Source organism: Empidonax traillii, unplaced genomic scaffold (assembly GCF_003031625.1).
Source record: "Empidonax traillii isolate 1590-97213 ecotype Southwest subspecies unplaced genomic scaffold, ASM303162v1 scaffold355:size2308892, whole genome shotgun sequence".
Taxonomy (NCBI): domain Eukaryota; kingdom Metazoa; phylum Chordata; class Aves; order Passeriformes; family Tyrannidae; genus Empidonax; species Empidonax traillii.
In genome coordinates this window covers 817,047-834,749 of record NW_020955548.1, presented here as the reverse complement: position 1 = coordinate 834,749, position 17,703 = coordinate 817,047, and the positions used below count along the sequence as shown (strand labels likewise).

The 17,703-nt window shown below is 39.4% G+C and overlaps 1 protein-coding gene across 4 annotated transcripts; it reads left to right on the top strand.

The window, feature by feature from the left end:
* The first annotated feature begins 3,016 nt into the window (after window positions 1–3,016).
* Window positions 3,017–15,086, top strand: CUNH8orf88 (chromosome unknown C8orf88 homolog). 4 transcript variants are annotated; one of them, XM_027892497.1, is made up of 6 exons: window positions 3,017–3,120; window positions 5,176–5,281; window positions 6,096–6,172; window positions 8,564–8,648; window positions 12,041–12,147; window positions 14,805–15,086. In XM_027892497.1, exons 2-6 carry the CDS (start codon window positions 5,194–5,196, stop codon window positions 14,841–14,843), a joined length of 396 nt encoding a protein of 131 aa, XP_027748298.1. In that variant the 5' UTR covers window positions 3,017–3,120; window positions 5,176–5,193; the 3' UTR covers window positions 14,844–15,086. The 4 variants fall into 4 exon arrangements, with proteins under 4 accessions (XP_027748298.1, XP_027748302.1, XP_027748301.1 ...); XM_027892501.1 differs by lacking the exon at window positions 14,805–15,086 and adding an exon at window positions 12,236–12,343; XM_027892500.1 differs by having other exon boundaries at window positions 3,043–3,120; window positions 5,190–5,281.
* Window positions 15,087–17,703: the final 2,617 nt, after the last annotated feature.

Sequence of the window (17,703 nt, the reverse complement as noted above, 5' to 3'; positions counted from 1 at the left end):
TCCATGTTCTTAACATTTTCTCCACATTCAAAAAACCCTAGAAATTAAAAGAAAAATGCTGAGAATCTGTTACAATTAATGATCCCAGAAAATTAATTTTAAAGGAAAATACAAAATCCTAATTCAGGAGAAGCATGACAGTTGATAGACTTGAAAAAAATTTTGTATGTGAAGAAAATATATTTGATATATGAATGTATATGGTATTATATGCTGATCATAAACATTCAGGCCTCTAGTTACATGTGGTAAGCACCAAATACAGTACTAATTTCCCATTTTTAATTCAACAGTTTCTGTAGTCAAAAAGAAAAATACTCATGATTAATATTCTGAATTGTCAAATCTATTGAAAGAAGAATATTAATATATTTAACAGCTCAACTTCAGGAACAGTCAGGGGATAAAAAGCTGCCCAAAAAGTACTGTTAAATAAATCACAATTACGTATGCAAATAGGCTGATTACATTTGGCTGCTCAACTGAATAACAAATTGTACAGAAAATGGCTTTTTAAGCTTGCAACTACAAGTCTGCCCGCAGGCTGACCCAAGAGTCCTTTCATTTCAGCTCAAAGCCATTACTTTGCTGTTAAGTGCCATCCACTACAAAACTAAAATCATGTGCAATTACAATTACACGCTCATTTAGATGTGCAATTGGTCATTTTTACACATGCAATATTGATACTGTCTTTCATAAATGTTTTCTGCTTTCCTGAACCCTATCTACTACAGGGAGTGTGACTGTGTGGCTGCTACGTACAGCCTTCAGGAGCATAATCAGTATATTAAAAAGAAATAATCTTTGATTAGTTCACCAAATAGAAAAAGACAATTGCTTTGGGGTGAGTTTTTTCTATGTATATGGATTTTGTTCACACACCTATTAAATCTTTATTATTTATATTTTACTATATACAGTAAATATCTTTTGGCTAGAGCTGTCATTGGCCCTTCAAATTAATTACTGTATATAACAAGCATTTGAGAGAACACTAGATTATCTTCATGTAATATAAGAACATAGACAATACCAAATGAAGTGGAAATTTCCAGTAGTGTAATTACCAGCACCAAGCAAACTGGGATACAATTGATAAAAGTTTTTTCTACTTTATGTTTTCATTTCCCACAATCAGAAGCACGATTCTCTCTAGGCACAGGCAAAGTTGCTTAAGACAGCAGGTTGCTGGGATCTGTGAAGTGGCTGCAGTCCAGCACTCCCTATTCCTCTGCCAGACTCTGGAAAGCCTCACTGCTGCTGCTGGTATTGCCAGCTCATGGGCGGCAGCTTGTGAGGTGATAACTATTCCTGCTGGGACAGTCAATGCCTCAAAAAATAGCCATTACCTGCCCTAATATTCCCATCTTCCCAGCAGGCCCAGGAGCAACAAGCTTTCCAAGTAAATGGCACGCGCCATTTTCTTCCTCTTGCCCTATTTCTGCTCCTGCCCCTTCTCTTCTCCCTATAGATTAAAAGCAGCAGCCCAGTTTACAGCTCCTATGAAAAACACAAGTGAGGATTTTTACTGTTTAGTTCATCCTTCGCATATTTAAATCTGCAAAAATACTGGAAGAATATGTAATTCTACATCTCTCTGATACCATTTCAATATGTCAATAAGGGTTGTGTTAATCTTGTGTAAATCTGGTTTGCAGAACCTGACATGCTTCTTTGAAAAAGCACAACAGCCCCATGAAAAAACATACCTTTATCTTAGCTGCCCCATTGACTTTCCCATCAGTAACAGTTCTGGAATAGCAGCCAACATTAATATTTATGTGCACTTACATATTAATAATTGATAATCATTTCTGATTTATCTAAGACATGAATAGGAGAGAAACTGTTTTTCATGACAACCTTGTGAGAATAGATGGTGGGTTAGAAGAAACAGGCTACGTCTGGGTATAAACCAACTCACTTGGGAGAAATTACTTTAAAGATGACCTTAAAAGGCAGCAAGTGGGTTAGTGAGCATTCAGATGAGCTGCATCAGTGTCTGCAAAAAGAATGTGATAGCGCACCATGCGTGAACAGTTGAGGAAACCAACTAGAAGATGATGTGAGTAGAGAAGACTATAGGAGTGTGACATATGTATATAATAGCTGCTATTTCAGGGACAGTTTCAACTCTGTGTACCTAAGATAATAAAATTCAGAGACTGCAGCAAAGAACCAATACGCTTGGTGAAATAAAACAGTCTTCATAAACTAGCCAGGACTGTAAATCCTAATGCTGAATATTAATAATTAAGTACTTGCTATTTATATAATAAGGTACTTGATGTTACCGACCTATTTTGAACCTCTGGACTCTCTAGGAGGTCATATGGAACACATATTGAAAAAAAAAAGTTAAGGACTTTAATTAATGTTGTGTACTTAAGTGACACCAGAATCCAGCAAACTAACACCAGGCAATTTTAGTCTGCTCCTTTGGGAGCCAGCAGAGTGTTTCCGTTGTTAACTATTGATTACATATTGTGAGACAAAACAGAGCTGAATTTCCAAAGCGCGCAGGACGCCATCACCTCTGCTGTGAGAAGCCCGAGGCCGTTCTCTGGTCCCTCCTGCCGTGTCAAGGGTCGGTGCCAGGGGGTAGGACGGCGAGGGCAGTTTTCTGACTCGCTGACAGCTTTCCAAGGCCTGTGGATTTCCCTTTTCTTTCTGGACGAGGTTAGCTGTGGAGCCCTCACAGCTGAGTGTTCAAAAGTCGTTTTCTGACGGAAGGTGACTCACTTCGCGGGCCAGAGGAGGACACTACTCACTACCAGTCCCTCTCAGACCTGATCCCAGAGGGAGCTGGGCCGCAGCACCTCATCTTGCTTTCCCTGCTCCTCAGCAGGGCGTCGTAGGGCACCGCCCGGGTCTACAGAGCCTCCCTGACTGCCGAGGGGCGGCGGGAGCCCCGCAGAGCTCCGGCCATGCCCGCCCGGCCGAGCCCGGACCGGCCCGCGGCGCGACGTTCAACGGCGCCGCCCGGCACGCGGCCGAGCCCCGCCCTGCCCCGCCCCGCCCCGCCCGCCGTGAGGAGGCTCCGCCACAGCGGCACCGACCGCCAGCGGCGCCGCGGAGCCCACCGGGCCGTGCGGGAGGGTGCTGCCGACGGTCGAGGTGGGCTGGGGATCCCCGGCCCAAAGGAGGGGGCGAGGAGGTTTTGTTTCCTGGGTGCTGTGGGGCTCCGGCTGCGGTGCCGGTTTGGGCGAGTGGGGCACGGTCAGTTTCTGTGGATTTTTCACCAAAATTGCGTCAGTTCTCTTTCAAGCATTCAGGAAAGAGTCTTCCAAAGAACACTTGAGGTGGGCCCTCGTAATATGCGGGCTGCTGTCAATGTCCATCTTGTTAAGATACCACAGAAACCCGGGTCCCACACAACTGCTGCTTGGGCCTGTTTGCTGGTGCCAGAGGGATTCCCTTCCCTGGGCAAGTCTCCCACGGTAGTAGCTCCCGGGAAGCAATGTGGTCTTTATAAGGGGGAGGTCTTGGGATGCTTCCCCTCCTGCAGCAGTCGCTCGTGGAGGCAGTTTATTTCTCAGCTATTTGAACTATTCTTTCTCCACTTTTCTTGATACTAGTCAGAACACTCCATGAATTCAGGAGGCTGGGTTAGATAACTTGTTGAATGTTTTCTAGCCTTTTCTGGCAGGATTGCGGCGAGAGGGGCAAAATGTGTTGTTTTGCTGTCACCACCCAGCTTTTTTTATTGTCAGAATGCTGAAAAAACACAGGTGCTGCATACTAGAAGCTAGCCAGCCTCTTTAACAGTTTTTCCCATTTTTAAAAAGCATGCATATCATTTGCAAATAGGGTATAAAGGAAAACTTGCCCCCCCCCTTCCTTTTTTTTTGACTCTTCCAGTGCAAATCTATATTATTATGGTCTTACTCTATGCAGAAATTTATTATAAATATGGTTTAAAGAAGCATTCTAATCTGGGTAAAAAGAAATACAGCATCCGTATCAGTAGTCTTGGTTAACTCAGCTGAAGGAATTTTCACTGCTTTTGACTACAGCTTTCAAGTCTTTCTTTTTTAGGATGAGCAGGTAGGAAAAGCAGGGAATCAAAGCAGAATTTTTTTTTCGTAGCTTTGGTTAAGTTGTTCTAATTCAGGCAGTAGCCATTTAACAGTTGGTTTCTAGACCTGAGTGGATTCAAACTTCATGTGTTGGGAAGTTGTTACTTGACCATATTAGAAGTTCAGTGTTCAAAAAATTATAGTGTAGTAAATTCTCAGGCAATTTTTGATTTTCTTTCTATAATGCAAAGACCAATTAAAGTGGGGTGTGATACTGGACATATTTCAAAAGGCCTGACTTGTCTTTTCCTGTTCCCTGCTGAAAATGGATAATATAGTTGTAACTCTTGCAATCATGATCGTTTCTTTTGATTTTTTTTTTGTTATAACAATTATTCCCTTGTCTCATAAAGTTTCCTAGAGAAAACAGAATTTCAATATAATTTTTATTGTATTGATTGTTGCTTCTGTTATTCTTTTTCTCTAAAAGAAGCTGAAGTTCCTTCAAATCATAAAATCTCCCAGATGACAAAGTAGATAGAAGTGGGAAGGTAATATATTAAGATATAAATGTTAAAAATGAACATTCTACAACTGTTTACTTGTAGTGGGAGATTTGTCAGCTCAGCATCACCTTCGCAGTTTTTGGTGCTTCTGTAGTACCTAAACTGAGGGGGAAGATGCAAAACTGAATTACTGTAACTAAAGTAGATATTAAAAAACAATTCTGTAGGTTTATGTATATATGTAAGGGAACTCCTATGCAGACAGCAGAGTGTAGGAGGTATGCTGACATTAATTAATTAAAAACCCCTTGAAATAAATTGTTAGAAAACACCTTCATTTCCATCACGTGTCCCCATCTCCTTTCTCCAAATGTACACATAGATATTAAGGAAAAAGTTTTTTGGAGAGGAAACTATAGTTATATAAGCTGGAAGAAAAAATGAGAGAGAGATCTGATTCTGTCTTCATGCAAATTTTATCCAGCATATTCAGTCATCTCAAAAAGTTTCCACATCGGACCTTTTCTGCTTTTTCCTGTCCAGATGTAGTAGTGTATTGCCTTGTCAAATGCAGCTACAGAGTGGTAGGGACTGCTCTTCTTCCTTAACATCCATATCTGAAACTCAACAGTCTCTAATGATTTCAGCTGCTTTTTTGAAGTGCAATGTTTCAAAATGTCGCAGAAGCAAAAAAGTTTATTGGCAAATCCCTTCAGCCAGCACGACCTGTGCATCACCTGTCTTCTAAACAAGGTGAGTAGTGTGGCTAAGGCACAGTTCAGTTTGACAAAGTTTTGATTATGTTTAATGAAATAACAAGGGCATGTAAGGTGACTTGGTTTGATTTAATTTGTTGGGGTTTTTTTAAGGGCTTTGTTCAAACTATAGTGATGAATAAATATCTTTCTGTGTATTGATCTTATTACATTATCTCTATGATAAAATCAGAATTTAAACTTCAGGATTATGCAGAACTCTTTGGTGCTGTTCTTCCAGATTGAAATCTGAAATCTGACTTAAAAAAGCTGGGTCAGGCTTCTCTGCTAAATTTGGATTTTCTGGGTTTGTTGACACCTGCAATTGAAAACATAAAGTACACATAATTTAACAAATAGATTTTTTAGGTTCTGTTTCAAGTACAATACACTGTACTGCTCTGTTCCTATCTAACCTTCATATAAAATAAAAAATCCCAAAAAAGCCTAAGAAAAATAAACTCATGCAGTATTTGCTTCAGGTAAGAATATTTTAATTTTTTTTTTTTTTTTTAATTTTTGTGTGCCTCCTAGATATTGCAATATTACAGCTGTTATTATTGGTAAGATAAAAATTTCTGGTGGTCAGAGAATCATCAGTTGTGCTGATGTGGACTGAAGCTAAGTGATGTGATAAATTTTTACTTTCTATAAAACTCTTGAGAGAAGTGGAAAAGGGGTCTTGTGATGATCTAGAGCTTTTAAGTTGTGAATAAATGCCTATATAATCTCTTTGCCATCAGGAATGTTCTTGTGGTAAGTTATGTGGAGTCTGTTGAAATTATTTTCCCTTAATGTTTTATCTTTGCCAGCATCAGCCATTGCATTAAACATTCAGACTGAGTTACCTGGCAGCACTGAAGTATGTTTGCAGAATAAGGTTAACTGGGTGAGTACTGAGTAAACAGTAGATGATAAAGTTGATGGTGTGTGTTCTACCACGTTATAAATTGGAGGTCACTTGATCCATTACGCTACCAAATGAAAAGCAAACTGTTTCCAGCTAGGAGTGTCCTTGAATCTGAAGGTTTTAAACCAGGAGTGTCAGAACTGTTAAAAAGAATTATGAGTTTCAGGAATGCCTTTCCCTGGTATTTGCATGCACTAGTAGCTGAAAAATGCAGCTTAGGAATTTAAGATTCTTATGCAAGTCTGCATGGCATTTCTTTAGTCTTCATTATGAATTTAAGACAGCTCTTTTAAAGTACACATATCTAGTCTTTGCTTATTATGTGTAAATAATAACATTAGAATTCTTTTTGTTGTTAGGACATGCACAGATTCATTTGAGCCTTCACAAAAGTAGGAAATTTAACAGTTCCACTGCATTCTGTAATTATGTTTCATTCACTGTGCTGGACTGGGCAATAAGGGAGCTCCAGCATTCAGAAAAACAGAAGCACTGTAGTGCTTTATTGCCAGAAATAGTTGGATTTGGACATGATACAGTGCGTCCTTCAAACTTGAAATTTGTTGTAGCTGTTTGCTGCAAAATGAAGTTTGAAGTCTTCCAACTGGAATGCTTAATGTTTCATAGTCTGAATTTGATTTTCTGTTGCTTCTGATGTCAATGTTCTTTAGAGTGTATTAATAGTTTGTGTGGGCTTTTTTTGTTAGAACAAGTGCCTGTTCCTTCTCTTTTTATTTTAGAAGAGTTTTAATAATCCTTATTGCATAAATCTTCTGGAAGCTGCCTTTGACTTAAAAAAAAAAATTAAAATAACATCAGGGTGTTGAGAGCCTGTCCTCGATCACATATAGAGAAATTAATAGCTATACTTGTCTAATGAGCAGTAGTTCTTGAGGAGAACAAAAACCAGACTGTTCCCTTTTAAGTAAGCCTGTGGTATGCAATGTTGTAGTCCTCAGTTTCATCAGTATTTGGCTACATGTAGATGCATAATGATGAAGTTAGTATAGCTGTATTTTTTATATTTTTTAAACTTACTTTGGCATAGGTTATAGAAAAAACTTTTTAATAATACGTTTGGCCATAAACTGTTTCATGGGTACCCCAAATATGTCTGAACAGTGAGTGTCCTATGAACCTCTTCTTGATAGGCAACATGGGCCTGAAGGCTGACAGAGTATCTTCACAGAATATTTTTCTAAACAGAAACATTCTGTATCTAGTTCTGAAGATACTAGGACCTCGATCTCGTGATAAAGAGTTGCCTGTTATCACTCTTTAACCAGTCTTGATATTGTAGAGCAGTTGGCAGGAGGATGTGATGGGGCATGGTGCAGGAAGAAATGCAGAAATACTGTGGTGACATTTGCACATTGCTGTAAATTGTGCTTTATCATGTTGTTTCTTATGGATTTGAGAATTTGTTAAATCTCTGGATTTCTTTCTTGGAAAGAGCCTTAGAATAGTAAGGCTTGTGAAGACTAATTGAACATCACAAAGGAGTTAGAATTAGCAGTATGGCTCTCTGTTAACTTCATTTTTCTGAAATGCTTGGATTTTTCAGATTTTTTTCCCAGAAGTTGTAGTTTAGAAGTTTAGTTTAGTTTTGACAAATCAGGAAAAGATAAATAAATTTCAACCAGAGGAAATGGAAATGTGAGCAAGGGGAATAAAACAAAAATATTTTGCCATTTCACATTTTGGAGTCTTAGCACACCATGAAAGCTGGTGAACTTACAGTACAGGATCTCTTCTATTTTCGACAGACGCTTCCCAAAATTTTCAGTTCTTGTCCCCTTCCCATCTGTCTCAGAATGTTGTTAAAATTCCTCAGCCAAACCTGTGGAGCCTTTTCAGAGCCAAGACAAAATGTTGATAAACTGCTTTCCTATTTTCCAGAACACTCTCTTCAAGGTTTTGGCAGCTGAGGGAACTCAGTCTTATGCTGTAGATGCTGTTTCTTGATGCTTATGAAATCTTTTTGCTAAGTGAGAGAACCAAGTCCATCCTTTGGTCTTAGGGAAAGTCCTTCCTGCTTTTCGTATTCCCCAGTGTAGCAGCTTCTGGCTGCTTTACGGGTGACATAGTAGAAAAGGAGGAGATAATTATGTTCTTTTTAAAAACTAGAAATACCGCTGTAAAATTCTGTGTAAAAACAGCTCTCAATTGTGTTTACCTGTACTGCTTTGTTGAACTGTTCCTTTATTGTATGTAATAAAGAGTAATAAAAAGTAATAAAAAAGTAATAAAAAACGTTCTACAGGTTCAAATAAAACTGTGCTACAACTGTTATTTTTAACTAAGAAACATACATCCCTGTTTTAATGTGCCTAAAGCAGATAAGCTTCATAACTTTCCTTCCTGTTTTAGTCATCTGAAATGACTGAAGTGAAGATCTTAACTCAAACTGTGATGCTCTGTCAACCAAAACAACATGAATCAGGAGCAAGAAAAGGTAAAATACTGTATGGAGAGCTGTGTCAGGATTGCATTTTCTGGATGGAAGACACCTGAAATATGAAGTGATGTGGGTTGCATTTTATTTTTTCTGATTAGCCAGTGCACTGGTAGTTTGGCTCCCTTCTGTACCACAGTTGGAGAGTAATACAAAACCTTTCAGGGTTTTACATAACACTCTAGAGAAGGTGTAAAATTTGCCAATAACTGAGGTGGGTAGCTTCCACTGGTAGACTTCCTTGCATATGAGAGTGTAACTGTCTTTAAGAATACCCAAACAAACGCAAGAAAAAACAGACCCCAGGCATAAAAAAATACTTTACACAAAATCCTGGTTTTCTATAAATGGCTTGTGTATGTAGAGGTACAGATTTGAGTTGCATCCTTTAGCCTGTTACAGGAGTCAGTCCTGGCACACAGACTATTGCACGTAATCAATTTGAGAACTCAGTTTTTTGGCTTACTTGTCCTAGTCTTACTGCAGGGGTTCTGAAATACTAATATTTGCATCATCAAAAATGAATGAATTTCTCTAATGATTAGTCTTGGGCAGTTGATTCTTGTGTCAGTACTGTCCTTAACATTTGCTCCTTATGCTTTTCTCTCTCTAAATGCCTGTCAGTACAGATAGAGCATTGGTAGTAGCCAAAATTTTACTCTTTTTTTTTTTTTTTTCCATTAAGCCATAATCTCAGATTTCAGATGAATTCTGACAATACTTCTCTGCCCTGCTTCCTACCTAATTCTTCATTCTTAAACATGTCACATTAACTGTGTCAGTGATCCAGCTCAGGTCATCAGCTCATTGGGACAATTTCTTTTGTCTACGTCTTCCTGTGATCAGTCATCCTAGATCTCCATCTTCTGTAATCTTGAGGAATCTCTGAAGACTTGAATTGCTCTGTTGCTCTTAGTACTCAAGAACTGGAAGAATTCTATTAAGTTTTATTGAGCCTTTCCTATTTTTCTCAGTCTGAGGTTGCCATCTCTCAGGTTCTTGAGCAGTAATTCTATTCTCGTGTGTTACTGACTTGGAGAGTAAGTCCATTCAAGCTCAGGTTCCTTTCTTCTGTTCTTGATCTTGAATAATAGATTTCTGTTTGGATCTATTTGGATGTCAAGTTCTGTCTGTTTGGTGGTGGCTTTCTGATTCCTTTCTCATAAATTCTGCTTGTGTTTGTGGAGACTGTTGTGTTCTACAAGATTTTAAATGGCTTCTCATCAGATCCTGTTCTCTTGTATTAAAGTAATCGCTTTGGGTGTTGTTCAGTGGTTAATTGCTCTTAGATGCCTCCCTTGAGTCTACTTCACAATTTTCCACAATGTCAAACATTTTCTCACACTTATTTTCAAAGGGCTTTTGTTTGTTTGCTGATTATTGTAATCCTTTCCTTCAGAATAACACAACTTTAGAGGTTCTGCTGTTCAGCTGCTGCTAAAAAAGAAATCTTTTGTTTTCTTCTTTTTTTCCCCTTCACACTGTAAAATTTCTTCTGGAACTCCTTATATCTTCAGCTGTACTTTAAGTTCTAGATAATAATTTCCATTTGAAATTGCCTCCAGTTATCTGTCTCTACATTTTTCAAATGCAGCATAAGGTTCCCATGGGCCCACTTCCTGAGTTTTTCCAGGTCCCTTCTGGATGGCATCCTCTCCTTAAGGTGTGTCAAATGCACCACTCAGCTTGGTGTCATCTGATAATTTGCTGAGTGTGCACGTGACTCCACTGGTTGTGATTAATAAAGATATTAAACAGTACTGGTCCAAATATGGAACCCTGAGGGACACCAGTCATCACTTATTGATCTCCATCTGGACATTGAACTGGATACTTTTTTGATCATAGAATGGTTTGGATTGTAAGGAACCTTAAAAATTCTCTAGTTTCTACCCCCTTCCATGGGCAGGGGGGGCACCTTCCACTAGTCCAGGTTACTTAAAGCCCCTTCCAGCCTGGTCTTGAACACTCCCAGGTGTAGGGCATCTATAGCTGCCCTGGGTAACCTTTTCCAGTGCCTCACAGGGAAGAATTTCTTCCTCATATCTAATCTAAATCTATTGTCCTTCAGCTTAAGGCCATTCCCTGTTGTGCCATCACTACATGCATGTAAAAAGTCCCTCTCCAGCCTTCTTGTAAGACCCCTTTGGGTAGTGGAAGGCTGCTATAAGATCTTCTCAGAACCTTCTCCAGGCTGAACAACCCCAACTCTTGCAGCCTGTCCTCACAGAAGAGGTGTTCCAGCCCTCTGATCATCTTAGTGACTCTCCTTGGGACTCACTCCAACATGTGATTGGATGCAACTGTCCAATCAATTCCTGATCTGGCAAACAGTCCACCCATCTAATCCATTCCCTTTGATTTAGAGAGAAGGATATTGAGGGAGAATGTCTCAGAGACCTTAGAGAAGTCATAAGTTTTTAATGGCGGGGGGGGGGGGGGGGGGCGGAACAAGCTGTAAGTTTTTCAAGTGTTCTTGTATTCTTTAAACTGTTCTTTTTAAAGTTACCCACATGCCCTCCCATAGGTTCAGCAGTTATTGCAACCACTTGTGGTCAAAGGCAGGAAAAACCCCCAGTCATAGTTGACTTTGTCAGCTTGTCTTTTGTCAACATCCTAGTCTAAGAAACAAAGCTGCAGTCCATCAGGTGTAACAGTCTTGCAGGCAGCCCACCATTCCTAAAGGAATAAACTTCTTTGTCGCCGAGGACCAGCGATAAAATATGTCCCTTCTTTTCCTAATTCCTCTTGTTTCTGGTCTTGTTTGAGAATATCAGCTTAAAATGCAGACACAGCCAGACAGGTATCTGACACTGTGCTAGAGTAGAGACACTGCTATGAACTTGAGCAGTAACCTGCATGCTTTAAGCAAAGCCCCCGGTTCTTCTTGATTCGGTGTAATACCCTTAAAACTATTTCATTGGTATCAATCTGTTTGCCAGTTTACACGCAGCACATCTCACCATTACTTTTTGGTGTTAAAAGTCATCCAACTTAATAGCTCCAGGAAAAGAGATACTTCATTTCTGTTGTCTCCCTTAGAAATACGTACCACTTTGATGTGAGTTATCAACAGATTCTTCTAGGATTTCAAGACCAGTTTGTGGTGTTTCTGTTAATTAGAACAAGATACAGGGAGTCTGTCTCTAGTGTAAGGTTAGATTCACCTTTTTTAATTTTCTTTTGTGTTAATTTATTGGTGAAATGCTCTGTAATTTGCTACAAATTGTCCTGATGCAAGGTAAGATTGAAATTACTCCTGGCTTTAATATAGATTTTTATATTTCACATGCAATATTTCCAACCTTCTAGAAGTAACCAAATAATTTTTCAGAATTCCCAGTCTTAATCCCTTAAACAATGTTGAATGTAGTGATTTTGTATATTCACAGAGAGGATCCAATACAGCAGAGATTTCCTTCTGAAGCTTTCAAGTGTTTCTCTCTCTCAGAAGAAGCCAGAATTTCTTCCTGATCATCCAGTTGTACTTGAGAAGCCAGTGAGTGCATTTGTTTGCATTAAGTGAAGTTATAAAAACATTCATGGAGGTTTTGACAACCCATTTGACAGGAAACATTTTCCCTCAGACTAGCCTGCCAAATTGGTAAAACCTTCAAAAGACAGATTGTGCAGTTCAGCTCTGTTACTTTTTTATGTATCTCCCCCAGTTGGTATTTGACATCCTACTGTGGTAAGTAACATAGAAAGAGAAACGGTTTTTTGTTTTTCAGGGAAAAGATCAGGTATGTTTCCATCTGTTCAAAATAAAAGACAACAATCTTGATAAATTTCCAGCTTGGTGGAAGTCTGAATCCAGTGTTTAAGTTGTCCATGCATCAGTGCCCACTACAAAACTATTAATGAGCTTAATGCAGTTTGCATTATCAGTATATCTGGTCTGTGGTTTTGGGGAGAAATTAATAGAAATGAATGATCAATATGAAGGATATCCAGGTGTGCTATTGTAACCTTTGTGATGAAATAATCCTCAAATATTTCGTATGCTAGGAGAAAAAAATCTACTGAGTTTGTGTTCCATACCTTTAAGTGTGTGAAAATCTTCAGGGTAAACATTATCATGTCAAATTAGGCTACATACTAGGCTGCTTTTGAGGCTATTGGGATGTAGTTCTGCTAGAGATAGGTTCCTATTATGGAGAAATGTGTCCAGATGATTACTATGTTGGCCTCATTTGGAGGTATTTTTAAACTTCTAAAATTTCTATCCTTTGAAAAAAATGAAGTTAAACTAATATATGACTGTAATCGGCTTTTCCTGATCCTTTTATGTCTTCCTATTTGTCCTCAAGATAAAAGCTTTGTTTGTTTGAAAACCTGCCTTCATATAGGGAAATTCCTGCTCTTTAATTTCCTTACTTCCATCTTGCCCTGTCACTTGAGTTTCTAAGGGGGGCAAATTCAATAATCTGTACACTTTCACATGGTTATATTCATAGGAGAAAAAAGGACCCCAGCAGCAATTAAATCAGTGAATGAATTAACTCTAAAAATACTCATGACATGACCAAATGACAAATAATTGGGTAGAGGGAAAGAAGGATAATAAAAACTGGTACGAGCCGAGATGGATTGCATGTGTTTTGAGAGTTTGTTTTGGGGCTGGAGGATGTATGCCTGTACCACGATGTCATAAATGTATCTAGTTCTATATATATAGTCTTGTCTTTAGAAATAAGGCTATCTCATGCTTTGTGAGGCCTGCTCTTAGTCTTTCCTCTGCTTTGTGTTAGTCATATGTTTGTAAGCCCCCATCTGCATATGCTAGTTTGTCATACAGATACAAAAAGCAGTGAGATTTTTGATTCTACTCAGCTCCAAAAGGAGATGGGCAAATTACAAACTCTTATTAGTCGTGTTAGAGTAACATAAAGTGTATTACTTAGCTATTGTTATCGGTGTCTTAAGCACAAAATATGGGTGGTTATGTAGGAAACTGAAGGAAAACAATCTTGTTCTCATCAAAAGAAAGCAAAAGCTTTCAAGTGGTCTTGAGGAGTGTTGAAAAGGATATAGCAAGTATACTGGTATCATCAGTATATAAAGGTGATATTAGGTTGCCAGTCATGCTTTACCCGGGTCTCTGCAGTGACAGTGCAGTGTATTTTCCCCTGGACCACCGGGGGCCCCTCCCCGGGCAGATGGAGCTCGTTAGCCCATAAGGCAATCCATCTACGTCCTGAGGACCTCGCTGCCACTGTCCAAGCATGCTTGGCCCCGGCAGATGAACCTCAGGATTAAAGGGTGGGCTCAGTTCCGCGCACACTGTGTCTCACCTAAAAAATCCAATGCGCAGGCTGGAAGGTGGAAAGACCTTCCCCGGTTCTTCGTTCGCGAAGTGACTGGCCATTACATTACATGCTTTAGAAGTTAGTTCCACAATTTGGTTGTTTGACAGTCTGTTTTTTTTTTTTTCTGAATCAACTAGAAGAAATGTTTTGCTGTTAATATAGCATAAAACTATCCGGTGGGTGTATTTTAGTCTTGAATTTGAGTGTAGACATTGAATTAAGTGAGCGATGCCTAAAAGTAGCAGAGGGTGGCTTCCAGATAAATTTCTGATGACAAACAGACAATTCTACAACATGTTAGTGACACTGTATTTTGGACCAGGTGGTTGTCAACAGTTTGCCTCTGAATGGAGTATTCAGGCAGTTCATGCCTCTCTTAAGACTTTACTCATTCTGAATTTTTTTTTAAGTCACTGCTGAAGTATATGCCCATTTATGACTGAAAGTTGTATTTTCAGGTGAATAAAACATCAGTAGAGTGACCTGTACAAGAGAAATGCTGTTGTTACAGTTGGTGGACTATGAACTGCATTTGTCCCAAAGGACAGTGGTGTTATTTTTGAGATGTAGGACTCAGGAGTACCCTGAGCCAAAATACATAGCTCAGCACTTGAACAGATTTTACTGTGTTGACAAAGTCTTCTAGGAAAATTTTAGGTTAAGTCTCTATGATTAGTGAAAATAGAACTGGTTGCCATAAAAAAACCACAAAAACCCAAACAAATTGTTAAATGTACCTGGAATAGGAAAGAGTTATAAGCAGACCCAAATGAAAACTTTTATGACCTGTTAACGTTTAAATGACCTGTTATAACTGCAGTAATCTGAGAATTGGTTTGTCTTACAGGTAAAGAACAAACCTTTTATTGACTTATGCAAGAAGTGACATGTTGTTTGGAAAATCAGAAATCCATCAATGAAGGAGCTACATATGATGTAGGTCTTCAAAATTTTTGGAGGTATTTGGGTGCCTGCAGATGGAAATAGGACCCTGTGAAATTTTAAAAAATGCCTGTTTCTTCCTGTCTTTGCCCAAATGCTTTAAGAGACAAACCTTTAATTTGTAATGCCTGAGATGGTAATATGATTACAGTGAAAATAAATAATTTTACGTATTGCTGTGGTAGAATTTTGTCCTTGAATTGTTTGTGTTATGTAGCCTGACCATAAACTGAACCAATACTTGACCGGGACTTTTTGCTCACTCCCAACTCCCTTCCTGAGAAGTAATGATGGAGCAACAAATACTAGCTGTGTCATATCTCAGATGCCTTAGGATATTACTCCTCTAGTTTGTTGGTTTTTTGGTTTTTTTTTGACAAAACTTCACTTGTTTTCTTTCTTAATTTGAAATCTTCATTTTGTTACAAGATATTCCTTAATACTTTGTGGACATACGTACCTTCTTTCAAAGTATGAAGTCTCTTGTTTCACTAAAATGAGAAATGTTTCGCATTGTGGACCAGAGCAGGAGACATGCCTATGCACTGCATTCCTAAAGTTCTTTGTAAATAATGGTCCAGTGTTTTTGACTTTGAAAAGTGAAAGCAATGGGCAAAACTGAGGAGCAAGACAGATTTTAATCACATCTTACCTGGGTAAATGGGTATCCCACTGCACAGTTAATTCTATCACTTTTCCCCTTAAATTTCCCTTAAATCTAATAGTGAAGTGAAAAGCAGTAGTTTGAGTATTTCCTGGAAGCATCCTTCAGTTGGCAGGCATCAATAATAGTTATTTTAAATGAATATACTTCAGAACCCGTATTCAAACCTACAAAAACATCATTTGGGCACTTAAGGCAATTTTTTAACTTCTGTCACAAATGATAATAAAAGCTAACTGAAAATGTGCTGAATGGCAACTGCAGTAGTGCAGAAATCTTTCGATTTGTGTTTGATAGCCACTAGATTTCTTTCCCTGAACCACGCAAATAAATCTTTTTGTTGGTTAATTTTTAATCAGTGAATCTTTTCTTCCAAATAAGTGTATGTTTACTAGTAAATATACAAAGGAGAATAACTGCTAGAAGGTCATATGACCTAGTAGAACTTTTTTCACCCCTTCAGCACCTAATTGACATGAAGTTCTAAACCAGGTTATTTTAAGAATAATTTTAACATGTCTTTTTCCCAGTGAAAAGTAAAAATGTCACAAACCTTAATGTAGTGTGTAATTTTTCACTTCAGGATTTATCCTGCAGCTGTGTCACATGTCACTGTATTTCCTTTGTTGGTAGGTCAGTAATGACAAAAAAACCTATGCTATACACTAGACTGACATCTTGGCATGGGAAAACCAGTTTTTCAGGGGTATTTTACTTTTACTTTGCTAAAACCAAGAAACTAAACTTACAGTGATGTCATTTGTGAGGGTAATACGTTTTTTTGCATGTCTTTTTAAAAATGGACAGATCAGTAGTTGGATCATGTCAATAAGGGAAGCTTTCAGACTTCATTATTAAAAGCATTCACTTTTGCTGAGTTACTGTCAGAAGATTTAAAGGTGAAGTTTATCTCTAACATGGGCACCTAAATTTAGGTGTGCAGGTATCTCTTTCTGACATCCACATTTGTGCCTCATGAATTTTATTGGCAAAGGGCTTGATTCAGTTGCCTAAAGGTAGGGATCTGCTGTCATCCAAGACTGTCATATACTTTTTGGGTGCTGCTTGTAACCTTGGATTGCTAGATGAGGGTGGTCATGTAGCGCGTAGAGCTTGTCAACCTGTCATGGAGCTGTGAGGGAGGTTACAAAAGTTGCTTTCCTTTCGTTCTTGGGCTGGAGGACACACCTATTCCTCAGATGCAGGGGATAATACTATGACTTGTTAGGGAATCAGATATTTTTACTTCCAAGTTTTATAGAATCATAGACTATCCCAAGTTAGAAGGCACCCTCAAGGATCATCAGAGTCCAGCTCCTGGCCCTTCGCAGGACAGAGTCACACCACATGTCTGAGAGCATGCTTCTTGAACTCTGTCAGGCTTGACGCCATGACCACTTCCCCAGGGAGCCTGTTCCAGTGCCCAACCACCCTCTGGGTGAAGAATCTCATTCTAGTATTCAACCTAAACCTCTCCTGACACAGCTTCAGACAATTCCCTCAGGTCCTGTCACTGGTCACCACAGAGAAGAGATCAGCACCTGTCCCTCCTCTTCCCCTCACAAGGAAGTTGTAACTGGAAGGAGATCTCCCCTCAGTCTTCTCTCCTCCAGGCTGAACACACCAAGTGACCTCGGCTGCTCCTCATGCGGCTTCCCCTCAAGGCCCTTCACCATCGTTGTTGCCCTCCTTTGGATGCTCTCAAATAGCTTAATATCTTTCTTAGACTGTGGTGTCCAAAACTGCCACAATATCCAAGGTGAGGCCACATCAATGCACAGTAGAGCAGGACAATCCCCTTCCTCAGCTGGCTGGCGATGCTTTGCCTGATGCCCCCCAGGACATGGCTGGCCCTCCTGGCTGCCAGGGCACTGCTGACTCATATTCACCTTGCCATCGACCAGAACTCCCAGGTCCCTGGATATGAAGGTGATCTGGCTGCAACATCTGTCACCCCATTGATCAGCCAGGTTAATTGAGCAGATCTGGCTGGCTACAGGTGGGGGTATCCCCTTCCCCCCCTCAGTGCTCCATGTGCATCCCGCTGAAGCTGCACACTCTGTCACAGAGACCTCTGATGGTACTGTTCATGGCTCAAGGGTGTACAGAAGCCCTACTCCCCTCCTAGAATCTCCAAGTG